The sequence below is a fragment of the Phallusia mammillata genome, chromosome 1, assembly GCF_965637545.1.
Source record: "Phallusia mammillata chromosome 1, kaPhaMamm4.hap1.1, whole genome shotgun sequence".
NCBI lineage: Eukaryota > Metazoa > Chordata > Ascidiacea > Phlebobranchia > Ascidiidae > Phallusia > Phallusia mammillata.
The window spans coordinates 3952394-3976235 of record NC_137252.1 but is presented as its reverse complement, the minus strand read 5'-3'; the positions used below and the strand labels follow the sequence as shown (position 1 = coordinate 3976235).

Here is a 23842-nt window from a genome sequence, read left to right as displayed (position 1 = left end):
GCCATCGAGAGAGCTGTCAAAGTAAGGCGTTGTTTCAGCGGGATATAAAATGCAGAAGCTCTTAACTTTAAAGCTTCTTATAGATAGATTTCAGAAGCTCAGCCAACGCCGCAACCTCCAACAAATTTCTGATACTTACAACATACCGAAAAGCAAACCCTGTTGAGTTGACTAGCATGTGAGTATTTAGCGTAATGACCAATTTTATATTTGTTTTTAAATGTCTTTTTGTTTTTCGTTTTATTCGTAACCATATTGTTGCTACGACATCCACCCCAGTGACAACCTTTATCAAAATTATTTCAATTTTATTGAATTCATGTGTATGCTCACGGTCATTGCCTTTCTTTTTACACAACAAAAACAAATACGTTAAAAATAATTCCCAAAAAATAGCTTTTTTTATTGTCTTCATAAACAGAGGACTGAAAGAAAACTTTATGTAACTGCAACACTTTGCTATCAACACCAGTCTTAACCAATTAAACCTACAACACTTGCATTGCTTACAACAGTTACGATTTGACGAGCAACAACAACATTACAGTGTACGCCATTGGAATCGGACCAGACGTTGTGTGTTATGAACTTCAAACCGTTGCTAAAACCGCAGTTACACTGTTGGCCGATTTTGCCACTTTTGGTGACACCCTGAAAAATATTGTATCTGAGATTATAGCAAATGCATCCATACCAGAAGGTATTTCTTGTTGTTATTAGTCGGTGTACGACATGTTTCACAAACTTGTTAAATCTCGCACTACGTTTGCCAGACGTAGAGGAAAACAATATTTTAGAAAATAAATTATATCTAAGCTGACCATTACCGGTATACAATCATGAAGTGATCTTTATTCGTTACAACTCACATCAAATTATTTAGTTCTTAACTTCAAAACCCCATTAAATGGAATTAGGAACAAACAAGGTAGTGAAGAACCCGTTTCCGTCTTTACCTCATATATTATGGACATTTAATAAAATCATTAACTAAAGCACAGGAGTTTTGCTTTTCTGTGTTTATTTGTTTGAAATACTGACCAGTTTAAAACTATGATCAGCCTGGGATGTATTTTTTCACTTTAATTGCAATAAGGCATTGCGGTTTGCATTTGCAATATTTGCATGGTTAAAAATGTCAGGAGAGCGCTAAACACCTTAAAATATCTGCTTCACTAACTTGCCATGGAATTGTTTTGTTCCAGATCCTTCATTCCTGGATGAGTTGACAAATTTAAATCCTGCAAGTGTGAGGGAAATAGAAAACATCGAAATGCGAGTTGAGAATTTTTCCCGAAATCATTTTCAAACAAACGGAACCACTTATAGTAGCGGAGATGCTCAACTGCACATCGTAGTTACCAACATCAACCAGGAAACATACAACTCAAATCTTCAGCTTGGGTCATCTCACATCAACTTTACACTGCAAACAAATGGAGTGAAACAAATCATAATTGCGGTGCTTGTCTTCAAGATAAACTCAACACAAACTACACAGACTCAACAGATCGAAGCCGGTTCATTGGCCACAACGCGGTACATAGCTACGTTCAACACACCCTACATTGCTATTGTGGGTTGGGATGCCGATAGCTTCAAGCGCTTACGCCGCAAACGATCAACTACCGATGAAATAAACGATCAATTGCCTGGAGAGGCAAGTTTCGTCATACCTCCAGCATCACCAGAAACGGTCTGCAAGCTGATCAAAGTGGGAAATATATCCCACGAAAACCTGAAGATAAAAAAACTGGAACCAATCTGTCTCTTCTTCGACAGAGTGGAAAGAAAATACTCGGATCGTGGTTGCGTCACAATCACCGATGACGTAACAGGCAACGTCACCTGCAAGTGCAACCATCTTACCTTGTTTACAGTTTTACTGGCTGTCGAGTTCACCACCATACCAAAGGGGGTCAAGGTAAATATTTAAATGTGATTTTTTAAACAATTGCTTGCATTTATGCAAAATTTCGTTTCAGATCACCTCTTACGCTACAGAATAAACTTCAGTCGTGTTTCTGATCGCCACCATAATAATCCTCTACAAGTCGAAACACAGCGGAGATCGGGTTCCGGTTCAAATCAGCTTGTCATTGGCTCTTCTGCTTTTCCACGCTGTCAATATATCACATGATCTTGCAGTGACGCACGAGATTCCATGTGTGATTCACACAACAGCCAATCAATATTTGTTGCTGTCTTCAGGTAAATAAAGTAACAAGCATTGCCTTATATTATGTGTTCTGGTGCATTTGTTTGTTTTCAGGAGTGTGGTTTTTAGTTGAAGGAATTCGTCTCTTTATGGCAACTTCGTTTCCAGTCAAGTTTCGAACCCAAAATGCGTCAAAACGTTTTAAGATCTTCATGGTTATCGGTTGATCATTCCAGCATTGATAGTGGGACTATCCTTCGCTGTGGGGTTTCTCCTCGACATCTACATGAAGCCCCAATCATTGTACGAGCAATGCAACAAATTTGTTCAGGTTCGAAAGTACGACAGATGCTGGTTGACTCCCGGTACTCCGATCTTCTACTCCACGGTCGTCGCTCCTCTTGCTTTCGTCCTCCTTATCAACTCCATGATCATACTAAAGATCACACATGTGATGCTGCACTCGAGGAAGATGCGGAACAGAGGAGAAGATCCCGGGACAGAAGATGCTTTGAGAGCTGCAAAGTCTTTCATCTTGCTCTTCTTTATGCTTGGTGGAACTTGGGGTTTGGCTTTCTTTACAGGTAATATTTGTGCATGTGAATTTTTCAAGTTTCATTTACATTTGCATCAGTGTTAGGACTTTCAAGGTTATGCTTTATCAACAAATCGTTTTTGCAGGTATCGTAAACGAGATTTCGAACGAGGTGTTTATGTAGATCCACAGCTTGCTGAACGGATCGCAGGGAATCGTCGTCTTCCTGCTGTACTGCGTCATGGATGGCGACATCAGACAGAAAATGCCGACGTGCAAACGTGAAGCTGATTTCAGGTCTCAGTAGCAGAGAAATAAGGCATATGCAAAAGAGGTGAAAGTTCAAAAAATTAGTTTGCAGTTGTGCAATGTTATGAAAGAGCAAGCGTCATTGGTTGTCATTGGTTGTCTCAGACAATATAAAATTTGGTTGAAGCTCTAAACCACCAAGTCGGATTTTGCTATTCGATACTGTATCGTATTGTATAAATGTTAACGTTGGAAAAAACTATACGTTGAACTTTTTTATGCTTGCTTTGCCCCTCACCCAAGTGCTGAGTGCCTTCTAAGGGGTTACCCCAACTTAGTGAATAATCATCAAGCAAAGATCGTGTGTTTCGTTTTCAGATTTGACTTTGACGTTTCGTTACTATTTGTGTCATAGCATTGCATCTGTAAATTCCGTTATATTTTGCATTGGTTGGTTACAAGCAGATTTTAAATGGTTCATAAACATGAGTTTGTAATCATCGGGCAACGAAACCACATTCCTTAAATTGAACACATTGTTTAGCTAATATAAGATTATTTTTTACTTATAACCACAAACATTTGGGTTTTGCTTGGTGGGAAAGACACGAATTTAGTTTTTGCCAGCAAACATTTGATGCCACCAGTGTTTTTCCACTGTAGACATTTGCAAGCATTCTTGTTTTTGTATTGTAATGCTTCCTGTGTGTCTGGCATTTGATTTCACTGCAATGTTTGTAATCTTACTTTGTAATTAAATGAGTTTTTGTCTTATTTACACACTGACGTATTCTCATGTCATAACTAAAACATGTGTACTTCCTACCATTTCGGCTTCTCTGGACTCCAGTTAACATTAAGATCCCGGGAAATTATCAGGAAAACACAGGACACATTCAACCATAGCTCCTCCACCGATGTTGTGTTGTTGCGTTATGTTGTCAGAATATCACATGCCTTTTTGACCCGTTGTACTGCACTGATACCATGACATTAGAGCGTGATAATAAACAAGTGTGAGTGTGTATAAAACTAGTGACATTTTTAATGTGTGCAACTAAATGTTTTTGAACAAATCCAATCAAAACGGCGCTTTCCAATCATTTTAGCAATTCCTCAATGGCACCTTAAAATATTCACGTTTCCACCCTAATTAACTATAGCCAAACTAGACAAACACCTTTTAAGATGCGGTTTTACGTTGACGTACCTCCTCTATGGATGAAAGTCTGTTCTGTAATGGATCGGTGGAATCAAAACAACTTTCGTGTCATTTAATCTTATGTTCTGCCATGGCTTTTGTGGCAATTTTAGTTTATACCACAGGGCTAGCGTGCTTTGGAGAAAGTTATTTTCTATTTAGTATATGGTGTAGCATTCTAACAGGCCCGTCAACAATTCGAAAAACTTTAAAATGTGTGCTACCAAAAGCAACTGATTGTTTTCAAACAACTCCAATCTAAACGAAGATTCCTATCTTTTTTTAGCAATTCCTCAATTAACAATTTCAAACATTTTCATTTTTACCCTGAGAGGCCAAAGTCGACAAACGACGCCAAACTACAAACACCATTTAAGATCAGGATTTGGATTGTAGTCATCGCTCTTATTTTAACGTGCCTCAAATTTATTACATTTTGTTCAATTTTTGCTCATCTAATTATACCTTTGTTAATATATGAGTGCACTGTAAACACATTCTTATTATGTTTATATTTTGCCCTATTTTTGCCTAAATTTTAAAGTCCACTTTTCTCACGGGTTTCGAAACCAGGACGCTCCTGAGGTCGAATCATATGAGTGTAACGCCTCGGACTAATTGGCCCAAGTTTCTGCCAAACTGTCCACATTATTCCAACACATTACAGTTAATGATGCACCCATATTTCGGTTGGCCGAAACATTTCGGCCGAATATGCCGTTTTCCAATGTTTCGGTTTCGGCTCGAATTTTTTAGAAAACCGGCCGAAACCGAACTTTTTAATTGCATACATTTAATCCCAAAACTTTCAATATCTCGAAGATGAAATATCATAAATTAACTGATTGCTGCGTCTAAAAAATACAAGTCACGTTTTCTGCAAAATATTGGAAGCTTAGCAAAGCTTATGCATTGATGGTTAAAAACCTGAATCAGAAAGAGGTTTTAGAATATGCTTTTCAATCGGGTTCTTGGCGGATCACCATTTTTGTACGGGTTCGAACCCAGGACACTCCTAGAGACGAATCTCGGTCAGGTTTTTTATGTCTGTATATGGATCAGGCACGCCAAACCATTCGGCCAAGTTCCTGCCCATTCAGGCGGTTTGGTGCATCACTAATTACAATGACATGCAAACTGCAACAGACCTGTTTTTGTTTTCAAATTTTTCTGCCGCTTGACGACGCTAGTGCACAAAATTACATCATTTTGTCTTGAACGAAAGTGAATCATCCAAGTCACCGAGTTGAGTTGAGTTTATTTCGCCGGTGATACAAATCGTACCAGCACAATTGCGCTAAAATATTCACCAAACCGGAAATAGCTGCGCAACGTTGGGACGTTATAAAGCGCGACAAAGGTAAGGGCACAATTGTTGGAAAGATGATAAACCAGCTGCAGCTACACCGTTACTAAAAGCGTTATTTTCTATTATGACGTAACAACACGCTGCCTCTGGTCCGTCCCGGAATCGGTTAAATGTTGTAAAACATGGCTGATTTGTCCAAATGGCGTTTTTGATTAAGTCTTGTAACTTTTTGTATTTGTACTCACCTAACATTGTTCTAGGGCAGTGGTTCTTAACTTTTTTTTACTTTGCGACCTCTTTAGTTGTTTCCTAAAACAACGTAAACCCTTTACAAATACATTTAAGAAGTTTTACTACCATAATGTGTTTATGAACGTCACGTTTTCTTTGCGGTACAGAAAACTTTTCAAATTGTGGGTATGGCCTATGTCACCATAAATCTTTTCAATATTTTGTGGTATTTATTTTAGAAACACCTAAAACACAATCGTATAAGATTATATGTTTGCAAACGATGAATTCTAAATCAATATGTTGTGTGAGTTATAACTCTGAACAGAAGACACAGGGAAAGTTTGAATAAAATTTTCCCAAAATTTTTTGCGTCTTCGCGAGCCCTTCAGAATTGCTTGGCAACCCCTTTGGGGGTCGCGACCATTAGGTTGAGAAGCACTGTTCTAGGGGGATATTTGTGCACTCGTTATGACTGAAGACCCTAAAATTGAACTACCAAGATATTAAACCTAAGGTAAACCGTTTTAGCCCAAAGACCAGGTTGAAGAAACTAAGCATGATGCAATAACCAGTGGGTAATATTGAACATGCCCTTTGTTTATCGGGTTTGAAATTTAACAACGTTCCTCATACATTGGAGGAAAGTTACACAAACCGTTTTTAAGTAAACAAGTAATATATATTTCATAAAGTTTTAACCACGACCACGAAGTGCACCATCACAGAAAAAAGCGAAGATAGGAAGAGGTTGTTGAACTCCTTTGCTGACTTGACTCAAAGTTGATTTTACCTTCACAATCAATTCATATAGGTAACATGCTACAGGAGGCAGGTGGATTTGGCCAACTGTGGAGAACCGATAATAAGCATCAGGTTTTTCATACAGTCTTGCTTTCGTGTTTGTACATAGCTGCCTTGCATGTAATCAATCAAGTATTGCTGCGAGGAAATTGTTGTGATGCTTTTGACACTCGTGTCATGACTCATGACCCCGGAAGTTGAACCTTTTGTTTTATACTTACAACGCTTCGCAATGAGTTGATATTACATGAACAGAACTTATTACTATTTTCAAACGTTGTTGTGACCTTTATTACCTTCTTGTTTATTCCTGTATAAACAGTGCCAAATTTAACCGTTCAAATAGATAGGGTCAGCTACTTGCAATGGCCACTAGTGGCTCCAGCTGATCCATTTTTGTTTGCGTCGTTGTCATTAAATGTGTCAAAACTGCTTACTTACTATATGCACGTGAACGAAATAAATGAATTGAATAGCTACTGGCTGGTGTTGCTGCGGTCAGTTAAAAATAGAAAGATACAATGCAAGGTGATATCAAGGTGAATAGTTTAGGACCTCCGTGGGTCTGGCAGTTTAAGTCTAAGACGAATGCTGTCATTGGTTTCAAATGATTTTGTAGAAATAAAAGTAGTTTACACATGAATGACTATGTTTTTTGCATGTTTGTGTCGCAAGCCTTAACAAAGTGTAATTACGTCTAATTTGACCAGTTGCAAAATGGTTTTGTACAAAATCTGGTGGTTCAGTGTTACAAAATCGTAAGTACTACAGAAAACAACAAGTTGGGAAATGAGCTTCTTTGTTTCTCTACTTGATGCTGGCCGTCGTCTGCTTCAAACCAAGTTTGCAAGGTAAACTTAGACGTAATGTTTTTTCTATGTAACATAACATCACAACTATGTTAATTTATTAATCACTACATACATAATGTCTTGATTCTGTTATGCGGTTTAAAGTCAGGCAAGGTTTTTTGGCCACATTCGATAAATAGAACAGTATGGGTTTGTTTGGGGGTTAACTGATCGCACTTGGTATTATTTCTGTCTTAATTTCTTTTTACTTTCGGCCCAGTTCACAACTTTGTGTGGGTTTCCTTTGCAATAAATGTGATGCCAAATTTGGTGAAAATCTGGTGACTCAGTGTTACAAAATCGTAAGTATTCTACAGAAATCATGTGGTTGACAGAATGATCTCCTTTGTTTCTCTACTTGTGGTGCTGGCCGTCGTCTCCTTTAAACCAAGTTTGCAAGGTAAAGGATCTGACTTCTCACTATAATTTCTGTTGGAAATTTTCAATTTCAACCCAGTTTGCAACATGTTAATTTCCTTTACTGTGCGAGTGTGCCAAATGTGGTGATTTGGAAATATAGGCTACTTATGTGGCAACGGAAATTAAACGTTTGTCTACCCTCTAGATCAGGGGTGTCCAAACTTTTTTTAACGGGGCCAAATTTTACCAGGTAATGACGCCCGCGGGCCAACGTTATTTCAGAATTAAGACACAAATTTACAGGATTTAAGGAAATTTTGTGATTTTGTTGAGTCAGCACCTTCCTTTTTACCGGTAAATGAAGTTCCATGGAAAGCTTTTGCGTGAAGTAGCGTCGCCAAAACCCAAAAACTTAATACAAAGTTCCAAACTATGGCGGGCCATACGCAACATAATTTAAAAAAACAGCCGCGGGCCACTTAAAATGCCGTCGGGGGGCCGCATTTGGCCCGCGGGCCACAGTTTGGACACCCCTGCTCTAGATATTAGGGTCGTATTAGGCGGCAAATTGTATTGCTATTCGGGTTTATACGTAAGTTAGAGATTTTCGGTCTTTGTAAACTCGTTTGGCTTGTTTTGGGTTCTGGCGCAGTTTGGACACCCCTGCCATGTGTATTTACAATTTAACCCCGGTTACCAACCTTTGCCCCGATATTTTTTCTTTTTTTTTTCAGCTCAACAAATCGATATTGTGTTTTTGGTGGACAGTACTAGCTCAATAACAACTTCTCAGTTTGCAACATACAAGAGTGCTTTTGTAACAATGGCTGATGCTCTAAAAGCGGGTTTCGACAGACACTTACTGCAAGTTGCCATTCTACAGTACGGAAACAACAACATAGCAAAGTAATAAAATGTTTCAATAATGCGCAATATTTAAGACCACTTACTTTTAATTGGATCGCACATTGTTTTTGTACGTATCAACGCAGCGTAACATTACGTGTAATAAAGTACTAAACTTTGTAAGTACCTCATACGTAACCACCCATATTGACGTTTGGCATATTCCAAATAATTTGTAAATATTTTGTTGTTGTTGTAAATAGGATGCTTCATGTGAAACATTTTAGTCTCATTCTTTGCTTGACAACGTGCTAGCAGAATTAAAAAATCGTTGCCAAAAAGTCTATATGAACGTTTTGTGAAATACAGCAAATAGGTTGGGTGCTCTTGCAGTTTTTTTTTTTGTCCCAATAACTTTACCAATTTTCAAATACATGTACGTGAGGTTAATAGCTTTTCGACATCTTGAAACTTGGAAAGCAATGTGCATTAACACGGTTTAAATCTATTTTTGGCAGCATTGACTACAGCGACAACAGCTTTTATCAGAATCCCACCACCCTTGGAAATTGCACCACAGTCCAATGCTTTAAAGATGCAATAAACAATAATATGCCTCATCTTCTTGGTGGAATCACTTTTACCGCAACCGCCGTCGAGAGAGCTGTCAAAGTAAGGCGTTGTTCTAACAAGAAATCAAACGCAAAATTTATTATGACTTGGTTTTCTGTTTAGATCGACTTCAATTACTCTGCTAACGCCGCAACCTCCAAAAAATTTCTGATTCTTACAACGGACGGTGCTGCAACGGACGCTCATCTTTTGGATACCAGGTTGGTGTTTTAAGTAATGAGCAACATTCACTTACGTCATTCCCATTATAATCCCGATATTTGTACTCATTTTTTTCGTATCCTTAATGTTGTTGCTATGGCACCCACGCAAGTATAGATCAACGTATTTAACCTACTCGTTCCCAACCTTACACTGATCGCAATACACCTAACGAATTTTTCTTTCGCTGCGTCCAACCTGAAACTGATTTGACTAAATGGACCAAAACAATAGGTCTGTTCTACTTGAATAGTATAACATATTTCTGCAAGCGACAAGGTTTGGCCCAAAAATTGGACTTATTTGATTGCATTCCAGACGTGTTTTCTGATGGGCTTTGTGATGTGTTACACACGTCGAACAGCAGCATAAAATGCTGTTTAACCAATACAAGTAGTAGGGAGGTATAAAATGTGATGCTGATTGTTTTAGCCTATTTAACATGAATTCGTGTCAATTCTTGATCTTAAAATTGGTATGGCAAAATTCAGAAAGCCACCTGCCTACCATTAGGAAAGTGGTATCAAACTTTAGGAACCACTGATTTAACCTTTCGAAACTACCCAAAAAAATAGATTTCCTAATTTGTTTTTTCTATTAAGCAAGATAATTTCAAAGGCTGGGGAAAATTACCCTAAACATATCTGTCAGATTGTATTACAAGAAAAACGACGGTAATGAAATTTTTGATCGAACGACCTTAGTTTGTATACCTCTCATGGACAACATTTAATACTGGTTAAACCTACAGCACTTGTATTGCTTTTTACAACAGCTACGGTTTGACGAGCAGCAACAACATTACAGTGTACGCCATTGGAATTGGACCAGACGTTGTTCAAAGTGAGCTTCAAACCATTGCCAACAAGGGAACTAGCAACGACAGAGTTACAATGTTAACCAATTTTACTACTCTTGGTGACATCCTAGTTAACATTGTATCTGAGATTACACCAAATGTATCTGAGATTACACTAAATGTATCTGAGATGACACCAAATGTATCTGAGACGACACCAAATGTATCTGTGATGACACCAAATGTATCTGAGAATACAACAAATGTATCTGAGATGACACCAAATGTATCTGAGACGACACCAAATGTATCTGAGATGACACCAAATGTATCAGAGATGACACCAAATGTATCAGAGATGACACCAAATAAATCTGTACCCGAAGGTAACTTTTTGTTGTGATTAGTCGGTGTACGACGTGGTTCTCAAATATGTGAAATCTTGCACTACGTTTGCCTTCGCGTAACCACCAGAGCCATAACAAAAAAATAATATTTTATTAAGGAAATGATATCTAGGTTGTCTCTTACCATTTGTTAATCAAAGTGATCTTCAAACCAGTGCCAACAGAGGAAATAGCAACGACAAAGTTACAATGTTGCACAATTTTACTGCCCTTGGTGACACCCTGGTTAACAATTTATCTGGGATTACACCAAATTAATCTATGCCAAAAGATAACTTCTTGTAGTTTTTAGAAGACGTGTTGATCGAATTTGTTAGGCGCGAAGGCAAACATGGTTAGTGTGGCATCCGATATACCAAATTGTCATTGAGTTGTTTTGTTACAGATCCTTCATTTCTGGATCAGTTAATAAATTCAAATCCTGCAAGTGTGATAGAAACAGAAAACATCGAAACTCGAATTGAATTTTTTTCACGAAATCATTTTCAAACAAACGGAACCACCTATAGCAGCAGAGATGCTCAACTGCACATCGTGGTTACCAATATCAGCCAGGAGACATACAACTCAAATCTTCAGCTTGGGTCATCTAACATCGACTTTACACTACAAACAAATGGAGTGAAACGAATCATAATTGCAGTGCTTGTCTTCAAGATAAACACAACAGGAATTGCACAGACTCAACCAGTCGAAGCCGGTTCATTGGCTACAACGCGGTACATGGCTACGTTCAGCACAACCTACATTGCTATTGTGGGTTGGGATGCCGATAGCTTCAAGCGCTTACGCCACAAACGGTTCACTACCGATAAAGGAAGCGATCAACTGACAGGAAACGCAAGTTTAATTTTTCCTCCAACATCACCAGAAACCGTCTGCAAGCTGATCAAAGCGGGAAATTTTTCCCATGAAAACCTGAAGATCAAGAAACTGGAACCAATTTGTCTCTACTTCGACAGAGTGGAAAGAAAATACTCGGATCGGGGTTGCGTCACAATCACTGATGACGTGACAGGCAACGTCACTTGCAAGTGCAACCATCTCACTTTGTTCACTGTTCTACTTGCTGTCGAATCCATCACCATTCCAAACGGCGTCATGGTAAAGATTTAATGTAAACTTGAACAAATGGCTCACAAAATGAACAACACTTTATTTCAGATCACATCTTACACCACAGAATCAACTTCAGTCGTGTTTCTCATCGCCACCATAATAATCCTCTACAAGTCGAAACACAGCGGAGATCGGGTTCCGGTTCAAATTAGCTTGTCACTTGCTCTTCTGCTCTTACACACTGTCAACATATCACATGATCTTGGCGTGATGCACGAGATTCCATGTGTGATTCACACAGCAGTCAACCAGTATCTTTTGCTGTCTTTAGGTATATAAAGTAACAGACCAATTTTAGTTTCAAGCATTGATATGTATTTTATGATCTGACGCAATTGATTTTTTCAGGAGTATGGTTCCTCGTTGAGGGAATTCGTCTCTTTATGGCAACTTCGTTTCCAGTCGAATTCCAGACCCAGGATTCGTCAAAGCGTCTTAAGATCTTCATGATGATTGGTTGGATTGTTCCAGCCTTTGTAGTGGGAACATCCATGGCAGTGGGGTTTTCCCTCGACATCTACATGAAGTCCCAACCATTGTACGAGCAATGTAACGAATTTATTCAGGTTCCCAAGTATATGAGATGCTGGTTGGCTCCCGGTACTCCGATATTCTACTCCACGGTCGTCGCATCTCTTTCTCTCGTCCTCTTAACCAACTTCATGATCATCCTGAAGACGACACATGTGATGTTGCACTCGAAGAAGATGCGGAACAGAGGAGAAGATCCAGGGACAGGAGATGCGTTAAGAGCAGCAAAGTCTTTCATCTTACTCTTCTTTATGCTTGGTGGAACTTGGGTTTTGGCTTTCTTTACAGGTAATATTTGTGAGTTCTTTCAACGTTTAGTTTTCTTAAGTTGTATTAATGCGAGGAATTTCAAAGATATGGTTTTACAAACAGATTACATTTTCAGGACTCGGGAACGAGATTTCGAACGAGGTGTTCATGTACATTCACACCTTGGTGAACGGGTCGCAGGGAATCGTCGTCTTCCTGTTGTATTGTGTCATGGATGACGACATCAGACAGAAAATGCTGACGTGCAAGCGTGAAGCTGATGTTGGTTCGAAGCAGCGGAGAAGCGAGGCAAAACCAAAAGGAGGTGAAAGTTCAAATGCAGATGGAGGTGAAAGTACAAATGCTGGAGGAGGTGAAAGTTCACATGCGAAAAGAGGTGAAAGTTCAAATGCAGAAGGAGGTGAAAGTTCAATTGCAGAAGGAGGTGAAAGTTCAAACAATTAGTTTGCGGTTGTGCAAAGTCAGCTGAAAACTTCATTTTTGCGACCGTTGTTCTAAGTTTAATACGTAACTGTAAATATGTTTCCATTGTTTTTGCGTCGTGTTTTATTGGTGTACGCCGTTGTAAGGATAAACATAAAAAAAGATACTACTGATTAGCTATTGGTCGCTTTTACACCTTTAAACTCAGTTTTCATCAGCGTTGCAACAGTTTTCTGTGCGTTTTTACCCTGTGTGGTGTTAAAAGATCGGATAATAATGACTTCTAGAAAGAGACATCGAAACGTTAGTCCCTTTCGCCTCACGCTCGTACAGCTACTGTCTTTTGTCAAACTAAAGTAGCAACAAAGTATCAAGTGCTGCGCATTTTGTCACTCTCATCATTAAACACATATCGTGTGTTTGTTTTTCAGCTTTTGCTTTGATGCTTTTCTTGTGTGTAAGTATTTGTGTGATACCATTGCATCTATTGATACTGTTTTTCTGCATTACTTAGGTAACGTTTAGATTTTTAATGATCACCTTTTAACAATGTTTACTAAAAAGGAAATGTTTTACTTGTGGTGGCGCCTTCCTTTGAACATATTTTTTAAGTTTATGTAAAACGGAGTTGACTTATTACCACGAACATTTGGATTTTGGGTACGAAAGACTCCAATTTAGTTTCTGTCGGCAATCATTTCATGCCACCAGTATTTTTTCACTGTAGACATCCGCGAGTATTCTTATTTTTTAATTGTAATGCTTCCCATGTATCTGTCATTTCATCTCGTTACAATGTTTGTACCTTGCACTTTTGAACGCGTTTTCGTCGTATTTTACGCCCTGACAATGCCACTCGTTCCAAATGCCTACATATGCGCTTCCTACCATTTCGGCTTCTCTGGGTACCATTAAACGTCAAGATCCCAAAACTTATCAGGAAAACACAGTACACATTAAACCATTGCTCCTCCGCCGATGTAGTGTTGTTGCGTTTTGTTGTCATCGCATCACATGCATTTTTGACCCGTTGTACTGAGAACGACTGCATTGATACCATGTAATATGCGCGTGATAATAAATGAATGTGTGTGAATGTGTGTTAACATACTGCCTAATTTTTGAAATGTGTTTTTCCATAGGGAACCAATTGGTTTGGAAAATTCAGCGCTTTCCAGTCCAGATATTAACCAAAGCCATACTAGACAATCTTCATTTAGGATACGGCTTTACATTGATCCCAATGGATTAAATTATGTTTACCAGTAACCATATGTGACAATAAACTAAGGTTCTTTGCGCAGAGGTAAATCGTTTCTTATTAAAGAACAATTCTAGCTGAAAACCACTAGGCTAAAATAAAACTAGGGGAAAGTAGGGCAAAGCGGGACACGGGGCAAAGAGGGACAATGGATTATTTTCGCAGATATTGTCGTTAGCGCCCCCTAAACGTTTTTATGCAAAGTCGACCATCTTGTCCAGCAGGTGATGGAAAAGTTTGAAGAACTGGTTTATATTAGTTCAGTTATGAAAGAAATACTCCTTCTTAACTTAGGTGCCTTAACTAGTTTGTTCATAGGCATAGGTTACTCAGTACCATACTGGTATTCGAATGGTTGACACCCTGATAAGAGGTGCTCCTGAAGGTTCAGAAGGATTTTGTTCATCATCAGACAGGGTTGATTCTGACATTTTCCACAAGTGGTTAATTCACTTTAAATCTCATTCCAACTCAACTGCTGAAAACAAGGTTTTGCTTATGTTGGATAATCACAGCAGCCACTTATCTCTACCTGGAATTGATTTTGCTCGAAAACATGGAATCATTATGCTGTCAATCCCTCTACATAGTTCGCATAAACTTCAACCTTTGGACAAGACATTTTTTGGCCCTCTGAAAATATTTTACAATCAAGAAGTTAGCAAATGGCTGGTCAATCACCCAGGAAAACGTGTTAGTGACTTTGATGTTGCTGAGTTGGCAGGCAAAGCTTATGTGCGTGCAGCCACGGTGGAAAAAGCATCCAATGGATTCCGATCTTGTGGGATCTCACCATAAAATCCAGATGTTTTTTGTGACAGTGACTTCGCTCCTTCAAATGTCACAGAGATCATTGCTGGAACAACCTCTGATGCTGCATCTCTATCAGATGTGTTGGAAACTGAAGCACCAAACTTAGAAAGTCCTTCAGCTAACGAAGTGCCAAGTGTTGCAGAAATAAGCAATAATATGTTACCAGTTGTGATAGAAAGTGCTGCACTAAACCCAGCCAGTACTTCAACTAGTGACCCTGTTGTGGCTAACGCAAATGCAGAAGCATCCACTTCTGGTGACCTTTTTGAAACAGCCACAGCCGAACTTTTGCAACCGGCGGTTGATGATCAGCCTTGCTGCAGTTCTTCGATGCAATCATTGGCAACGCCACGAAACGTTTCTGTGCAAGACATATCGCCATTGCCTCGTGCTAAACTCTCCTGTCGTAAAAGAAAAGCCAAAAGATCAGAAATTTTAACATCATCACCATTTAAGAACAGTTTTGTGGCAGCTGGAAGCAAACCAAAACCAAAAAAAAACAAAATCCAAAGTCCGAGAATCCAACAAAGACCAGCCAAAAGAAACTGTATGCGAAGAAAGTTTAGGTCATTTTTCTTGCATGCATGTATCTTGACGTATTGCACCGGTCAAACTCGGTCAAAACTCGCTTTTCTTTTTTCTACACAAAAGCTTGACCGGCTAAAACATGTTTTCTAATCACCGCACTAGTCATATACCGGTTGAAGGCTATCGGTTTATCGCTAATTTGCGTGTTAACGGGAACCAAGTCTGAAACGGCTTAGATTAAGAACCACTGATTAAGGATCACTTTTTTAATTATTGCGTCTACTTGGACTACAGTTTAAAAACACATTTTGGTTTTGTCTAACATCTCTTAAATTAAGAACTGCAAAATCGTAAACAGCGGCAAGCACAATACGTTGACAAAATGAGCTTCTTTGTTTCTGTACATGTGGTGCTGGCCGTCGTCTGTTTTAAACCAAGTTGTTTTAAGGAGTTAAGAAAATGTATATTTTTGGGTTCGGGTTTGTCCTAGTTCTGGCAAATTACCCGGTCCAAATCGGTTTGCGGTTTTTAGAACGGTTCAAATCCCCTTTCGTTTAAAGTCTTCAGTTTTGAAACGTCTTATAGCTGCATGTCGTATTTATTCTTCAGTGCCCTGTTTTAAAAGAAATCACAAAAACATAAAACTGTTTTGGTTCCAGTTCGAGCACAACGTCAAATAAAAAATATGGTCCAACTTCGGTTCGTTTTTTTATGTAATTGTAATTTGCGGCTCGGTTTCAGTTTCGGTTCGACTCCCTGGTTTTAAATGCTGCACTTGTGTCGTCTTTTACCAGTTACGGTTTGACGAGCAGCAACAAGATTATAGTGCACGCCATTGGAATCGGTCCACACGTTTCTCCAAGTCAGCTTCGAACCAGTGCCAACAATGAAGTTAACAACGACAGAGTTACACGGTTGAGCTATTTTACTACCCTTGGTGACACCCTGGTTAACATTGTATCTGAGATTATAGCAAATGTATCTACGAAATGTTCCGAAGGTAACTTCTTGTTGTTATTAGTCGGTGTACGAAATGTTTCTCTATTTTGTAAAATATTTTACATTAGCGTGCCGGTAAAAGCCGGCTTAAACACAATTTGATTTATAAAATATCATTTTCGAATATGAAAAACTTCCGCATAATTCTAAGGGAAAAAGTTAATTAATGAAAAAAAAATCCTGTAACAAGAAATTCTGACCAGTTTAATATACAACACAAACTTCCTAAAATATTTGTTTTACCAACCTTCCACTAAGTTGTTTTGTTACAGATGCTTCATTTCTGGAACAGTTGAGAAATTTAAATCCTGCAAATGTGATGGAAATAGAACACATAGAAAATCGAGTGGAGAATTTTTCCCGTAATCATTTTCAAACAAACGGAACCACCTACAGTAGTGGAGATGCTCAACTGCACATCGTAGTTATCAACATCAATCAGGAGACATACAACTCAAATCAACAGCTTGGGTCATCTTACATCGACTTTACATTGCAAACAAATGGAGTGAAACGAATCATTATTGCAGTGCTTGTCTTCAAGATAAACTCAACACAAACTGCACAGACTCAACCAGTCGAAGTCGGTTCATTGGTCACAACGCGATACATAGCTACGATCAACACAACCTACATTGCTATTGTGGGTTGGGATGCCGATAGCTTCAAGCGATTACGCCGCAAACGAACAAGTGTCGATGAAATAAACGATCACATTTCTGGTAATGCAAGTTTCGTCATACTTCCAACATCACCAGCAACCGTCTGCAATCTGATCAAATCGGAAATGATATACAACAAAAACCTTAAGATAAAGAAACTGGAACCAATCTGTCTTTTCTTCGACAAGGTTAAAAAAAAATACTCGGATCGTGGTTGCGTCACAATCACCGATGACGTGACAGTCAACGTCACCTGCAAGTGCAACCATCTTACTCTTTTCACAGTTTTGCTGGCTGTCAAATCCACCACCATACCAAAGGGGGTCAAGGTAAAGATTTAAATGTGAACCTTAACAAAAGGCTCCCAAAATTAACAACATTTTGTTCCAGATCACATCATACGCCACAGAATCAACTTCAGTCGTGTTTCTGATTGCCACCATAATAATCCTCTACAAGTCGAAACACAGCGGAGATCGGGTTCCTGTTCAAATCCGTTTGTCATCGACTCTTCTGCTCTTTCACGCTGTCAATATATCACATGATCTTGCCGTGATGCATGAGATTCCATGCGTGATTCACACAGCAGCCAATCAATATCTTTTGCTGTCTTCAGGTATAGTAAAATTAAATTAAAATTTTCAAGTATTGATTTATGTTATGTGGCAGGCGAGGATTCAACCACTGAACCATATTATGTGATCTGACACAATTGCTTTTTTCAGGAATATGGTTCCTCGTTGAAGGAATTCGTATCTTTATGGCGACTTCGTTTCCAGTTGAATTCCAAACCCAGGATTCGTCAAAGCGTCTTAAGATCTTCATGATGATCGGTTGGATTGTTCCCGCTTTGATAATTGGAATATCCATTGCCGGGGGGTTTCTTTTTGACATCTACATGAAGCCCCACCCATTCTACGAGCAATGTAACGAATTATACAGGTTACAAAGTATGACAGGTGCTGGTTGGCTGCCGGTACTTCGATCTTCTACTCCACGGTCGTCGCTCCTCTTGCTTTCGTCCTCTTAATCAACTTCATGATCATCTTGAAGACGACACATGTGATGTTGCACTCGAGAAAGATGCGGAACAGAGGAGAAGATCCAGGGACAGGAGATGCGTTGAGAGCAGCAAAGTCTTTCATCGTACTCTTCTTTATGCTTGGTGGAGCTTGGATTTTGGCTTTCTTTACAGGCAATATTTGTGCGCTTTTTTATATTTTTAAACGGTTTGATTTTCATAAGTTGCATCAATGCAAGGGATTTCAAAGATATGGTTTCACAAACTTATTACACTTGTAGGAATCGGGAATGAGATTTCGAACGAGGTGTTCATGTACATCCACAGCTTGGTGAACGGATCGCAAGGAATCGTCGTCTTCCTGTTGTACTGCGTCATGGATGACGACATCAGAAAGGACGTGCTGACGTGCGAGCGTGAAGCTGGTCTCAGGTCTCAGTAGCAGAGAAATAAGGCAAATGCAAAAGGATGAAAAAGTTTAAACAATTATTTTGCAGTTGAGCAATTATATGAAAAAACAAACGTCATTGGTTGTCATTGGTTGTCCCATCATGCAGCCGATATAAAATTTGTTTGCAGCTCTAAATGAACCGTCTAGTCGGATATTGTCATTTAATACTGCACCGTGTAACTTACAAATGTTAATGTTGGAAAATGCTGTACGTTGAACTTTTCAATGCTTACTTTGCCTCACACCCACTCTCTAGTTAAAACTATTAAAGCAGTTTCCGGCACATGAAACTCACAAGTATTGGGTGCCTTCTGAGGGTTTACCTTGATGAGTATTGCACAAAATGTGTTTCGTTTTCAGATTTGGCTTTAATGTTTCCATGATTACCGTTATATTTTGCACACTTAGATTTTAAGTCGTTGATAAACTTGAGTTTGTACCTATTGGGCAACGAGAGTGTCCACATTGTTACGCTAATATAAGATTAGGTTTTAGTTATGACCACAAATATTTTGGTTTTGCTGGGTACGAAAGACACCAATTTACTTTTTGTCAGAAAACATTTTATGCCACCAGTATTTTTCCACTGTAGACATTCGCAAGCATTCTTGTTTTTTTACATTGTCATGCTTCCTGTTTCTGTCATTTCATCGTATTGCATTGTTTGTAGTTTGTATTTTTAAATGCGTTTTCGTCTTATTTACACGCTAACGTATTCACATGCCCTAACTAAAACACATGTACTTCCTACCGTTTCAGCTTATCTGAACCTCAGTTAACATTAGCATCCCGGAAATTATGAGGAAAACACAGGAACCATTAAACCATAGCTCCTCCACAGATGTTGTGTTGTTGCGTGTTGTTGTCATCACATAACATGCCTTTTTGACCCTTTGTAATAAAAACGACTGCATTGATACCATGTTATAAGTGTGTAATAATAAATAAGTTTGAATGTGTGATAAACTAATGACTGATTTTTGAAATGTGTGTTAACCTACTGCCTAATTTGGACCTGTATCGGACTTTAATTTCAAATCATTTTTCTTGCATGCATGTATCTTGACGTATTGCACCGGTCAAACTCGGTCAAAACTCGCTTTTCTTTTTTCTACACAAAAGCTTAACCGGCTAAAACATGTTTTCTAATCACCGCACTAGTCATATACCGGTTGAAGGCTATCGGTTTATCGCTAATTTGCGTATTAACGGGAACCAAGTCTGAAACGGCTTCCCGCCATGTTACATTTGACGTTAATCAATTTAATGAATAATTACGGTTCAGAACGTAGTTAATCTTCTCGGGCATACGTTTTTAGAACTATGAGCGCATATCAATATGTGACCTGAACGCTGTATAAATCAGCGTGTTTTAGACTTAAAATGAGTTTTCCATAACAGTGCATAGGTGTATAACAAGTGTACATGGGCAAAACAGAGCAGTTGATAGCTCACGCATTGGCGTTCTGACATTTGTGTTGCGTGTGTAACCGCAAAGTGGCGCTGTTGTGTCATGCTATATCGAAATATAAATTTGGGAATGTTACTTTAGGTTTAGTTAAGCAGCGTTAGTTTGTTTATTAGAGTCAGATTGACGGAGTGTTCCAATTGTCTACCTAAAGGGCCAGTACAGACCCAATAAATGAAATTCTGTTTTTAAAACCATATTTAATAATGGATGGGTTCTTTTTTTTCACGGGGTTCGAACCCAGGACCCTCCAGGGGACGAATCCCGATCAGGGTTTTTATGTCTGTACATGGGTCAGGCGCGCCAGACCGTTCGGCTAAGTTCCTGCCCTAATGATGGATGGGTTCAGTGCATCACTAATCACAATGACAGCCAACCGCCACATACCTGTTTTGTGTTTCAAGTTTTTCTGGCGCTAGACGACGCTAATGCACAAAATTTTATCATATTGTCTTGAACGAAGGTGAAACATCCAAGATACTAAGTTCCTATTATGACGTAACAACACGCTGCACCTGGTCTGCCCTGGAATCGGTCAAATCTTGTAAATCAATCAATCAATATTTTATTTGTCGCGCTTGACATTGAAACAGTTGCATAAACAAAATAGTAACGAAAGTAATGTATGCGCGACCGGGTCAGTGAGAGCCAAACTTTGGACATCGAGTCACTTGACCCGTTTCTGTTTATTTCAGAATCAAAAGGAGAAGGGAAAAAACATTTCGTTTCTACCCTGTAAAACGTGTCTAATTTGTGCAAAAGAGGTTTTTCGAAGTCTTGTAACTTTTGCATTTGTACTCACCTAACATTATTCTAGGCAAGTGGTTCTTAACCTTTTTTTACTTTGCGACCCCCTATAACGCGACCTCTTTACAAACACATTTAAGAAGCTTTACTACCAAAATGTGTTTATCATTAAACGTCACGTTTTGTGCGATACAGAAAACTCTTAAAGTTGTGGGTATGGGCCATGTTACCATAAACTCTTTCAATATTTCGCGCTATTTATATCGGAAAAGCCAAAAACACAATCATATAAAAGTATATATATTTCCAAACGCAGTTGTTTCAATTCTTAATCAATATGTTGTGTAAGTTACTATTCTAAACAGAAGACACGAGAAAAGTTTGCAAAAAATCTTCCCTTCGCAACCCCTTTCGGGACTTTGCAGCCCCTTTGGGGTCGCGTCCCTAAGGTTGAGAAACACTGTTGTAGGGGGATAAATGTGTGCACTCGGTATGACAAAAGTCCCAGAAATTGAATCACCAAGATGTTTGAATAAATCCATCAAAGTAAGCCATTGTATACAATAGTCCAAAGCCCAGGTTGGAGAAACTAAGCATGGTGGCAATAAACCATTGAGTAATATTGAACATGCGCTGCGTTTACCGGGTTTCAAATTTAACAAACGTTCATGATACATTGGTGGAAAGTTACACAATCCGTTTTTAAGTAAAAAACTCACATATTTTAAGTTGGTTGAACTCCTTTGTTGACTTAATTCAAATTTGTTGTTTTTTTACATTCACAATCAAATTCGTATTGGTATCAAGCTGCAGAAGAGAGATGAGTTTGGCTTAATTGCATGGAACTGATAATAAGAATCAGCGTTTTTCATACAGCCTTATTGATTCCGTGCTTGTATATAGCTACTGACTGGCGTCGGTGTGGTCAGTTGAAAATAGAAAGACGCGATGCAAGGTATATCAACGTGAATAGTTTAGTACCTCCGTGGGTCTGGCAGTTTAGGACTACGGCGAAAGCTGCCGCTGATTTCAAGTGATGTTGTGAGAATCAAAAGTCATTTACAGCAAAGCTACATTGTGTTTTGCATGTTTGTGTCATAAGCTATAACCAAAATAATTTCGTCTACTTGGACCACAGTTTTAAAACACATCTTGGTTTTGTCCAACATCTTTTGAATTGAGAACTGCAAAATCGTAAGGAGGCTATTCTACAATAGCAACAAGTTGGAAAATGAGTTTCTTCGTTTTCCTACTTGTGATTCTGGCTGTCGTCTGCTTCAAACCAAGTTTGCAAGGTAAACTCAGACATGGTGTTTCTTCTATATTTTATGTAAACCTAACAAACACAACCTGTTGATTTTTCCTTACGACAATCAAATAGATTCGATTCGAAAGCATTGACATTTGCCCCCTGGGGTTAAATTTTGGCCAACAGTTTCCAAAGTTTAAGGCCGTATTATAAGTCATATTGCACTAAAATTAGGGTATACAAAATAATGTAACTATTTGGAACCTTTCTTAACTCCTTTACCGCCCGATTGTGAACATAAAACTATGCCTCGCATAAAACTGCTCCAAGACCAAACTTCAAACAAAGTTTGTTGTTAACGTTATGTTGAAGTGTGAAAAAAATATCAACCAAATTAGGCAAAGGATTTTTTATAAGAAATGTTACAACGTAATGCTTGTTTTTATTTACCCTAGCGGCATTACAATTAATCCCCACTTACCATTTCATTGAACTAATGCTTTTTGTTTTTCCAGCCCAAGAAATCGACATTGTGTTTCTGGTGGACAGTACTAGCTCAATAACATCTTCTCAGTTTGCAACATACAAGAATGCTTTTGTAACAATGGCTGATGCTCTAAAAGCGAGTTTCGACAGACACTTACTGCAAGTTGCCATTCTTCAGTACGGAAACAACAAGATTTTGAGGTAAATAGTTCGTTGTACAAAAATTTTTCTACTGGCGTAATAGATATGTCAAATTTCCGGTAACCTGCTTAAAATAATAAGGAATTAAAAGTTTTTTGGGAAGTGGGGTTGTAAATAGGATGCTTCATGTAAAAACATTTTAGTATCATTTTTGCTTGGCATTAAAACGTGCTAGCAACATTAAAAAATCGTTGCCAAAAACTTCAGCAAATAGGTTAGGTTGTCTTGAAGTTTTTTTTTTTTTTTGTCCTAACAACTTCACTAATTTTCAAACACAAGTAGCTACGTGTATGAGGTTAATAGCTTTCGACGTGCGAAACTTGCAACTTGGAAAGCAATATACATCAACACGGTGTATATTTATTTTTGACAGTCCTGACTACAGCGACAACAGCTTTTATCGATATCCCACCACCCTTGGAAATTGCACCACAGTCCAATGTATTAAAGATGCTGTAAACAATAGCATGCCGCATCTTTTCCACGGAAACACTTTTACCGCAACAGCCATCGAGAGAGCTGTCAAAGTAAGGCGTTGTTCTAACAAGAAATAAAACGCAAAATCTGGTATGACTTGGTTTTCTGTTTAGATCGACTTCAATTACTCTGCTAACGCAGCAACCTCCAAAAAATTTCTGATTCTTACAACGGACGGTTCTGCAACAGATGCTAATCTTTTGGATACCAGGTTGGTGTTTTAAAAGTGATAAACAACATTCGCTTACATCATGCCCATTATAATCCCGGTATTTGTAGTCATTTTATTCGTATCCTTAATGTTGTTGCTATGGCACCTACGCAAGTATAGACCAACGTATTTAGCCTACTCGTTCCAAACCTTACACTGATCGTATAACACCTAACGAATTTTTCTTTCGCTGCGTCCCATCTCAAACTGATTTGACTAAAATGACCAAAAATAGGTCTATTCTTCTTGACTAGAATAACATATTTCTGCAAGCGACAAGGTTTGGCCTAAAATTTGATTTATTTGATCGCATTCCAGACGTGTTTCCTGGGAGGCTCTGT

General features: G+C 38.6%; 2 protein-coding genes and 1 pseudogene across 2 annotated transcripts; all 3 read left to right on the top strand.

Moving 5' to 3' along the window:
* The first annotated feature begins 9156 nt into the window (after positions 1-9156).
* On the top strand, positions 9157-10580 carry LOC145215246 (uncharacterized). Its single transcript, XM_080083964.1, has 3 exons — positions 9157-9216; positions 9280-9377; positions 10154-10580. Exons 1-3 carry the CDS (start codon positions 9157-9159, stop codon positions 10578-10580), a joined length of 585 nt encoding a protein of 194 aa, XP_079940090.1.
* A 193-nt stretch (positions 10581-10773) lies between these two features.
* On the top strand, positions 10774-13040 carry LOC145215164 (putative adhesion G protein-coupled receptor E4P). Its single transcript, XM_080083855.1, has 5 exons — positions 10774-10809; positions 10924-11688; positions 11749-11974; positions 12052-12522; positions 12578-13040. The coding sequence occupies exons 1-5, from the start codon at positions 10774-10776 to the stop codon at positions 12946-12948; spliced, it is 1869 nt and encodes a 622-aa protein (XP_079939981.1). The 3' UTR covers positions 12949-13040.
* A 1499-nt stretch (positions 13041-14539) lies between these two features.
* On the top strand, positions 14540-22817 carry LOC145215074 (uncharacterized; annotated as a pseudogene).
* The last annotated feature ends 1025 nt before the right edge of the window (positions 22818-23842 follow it).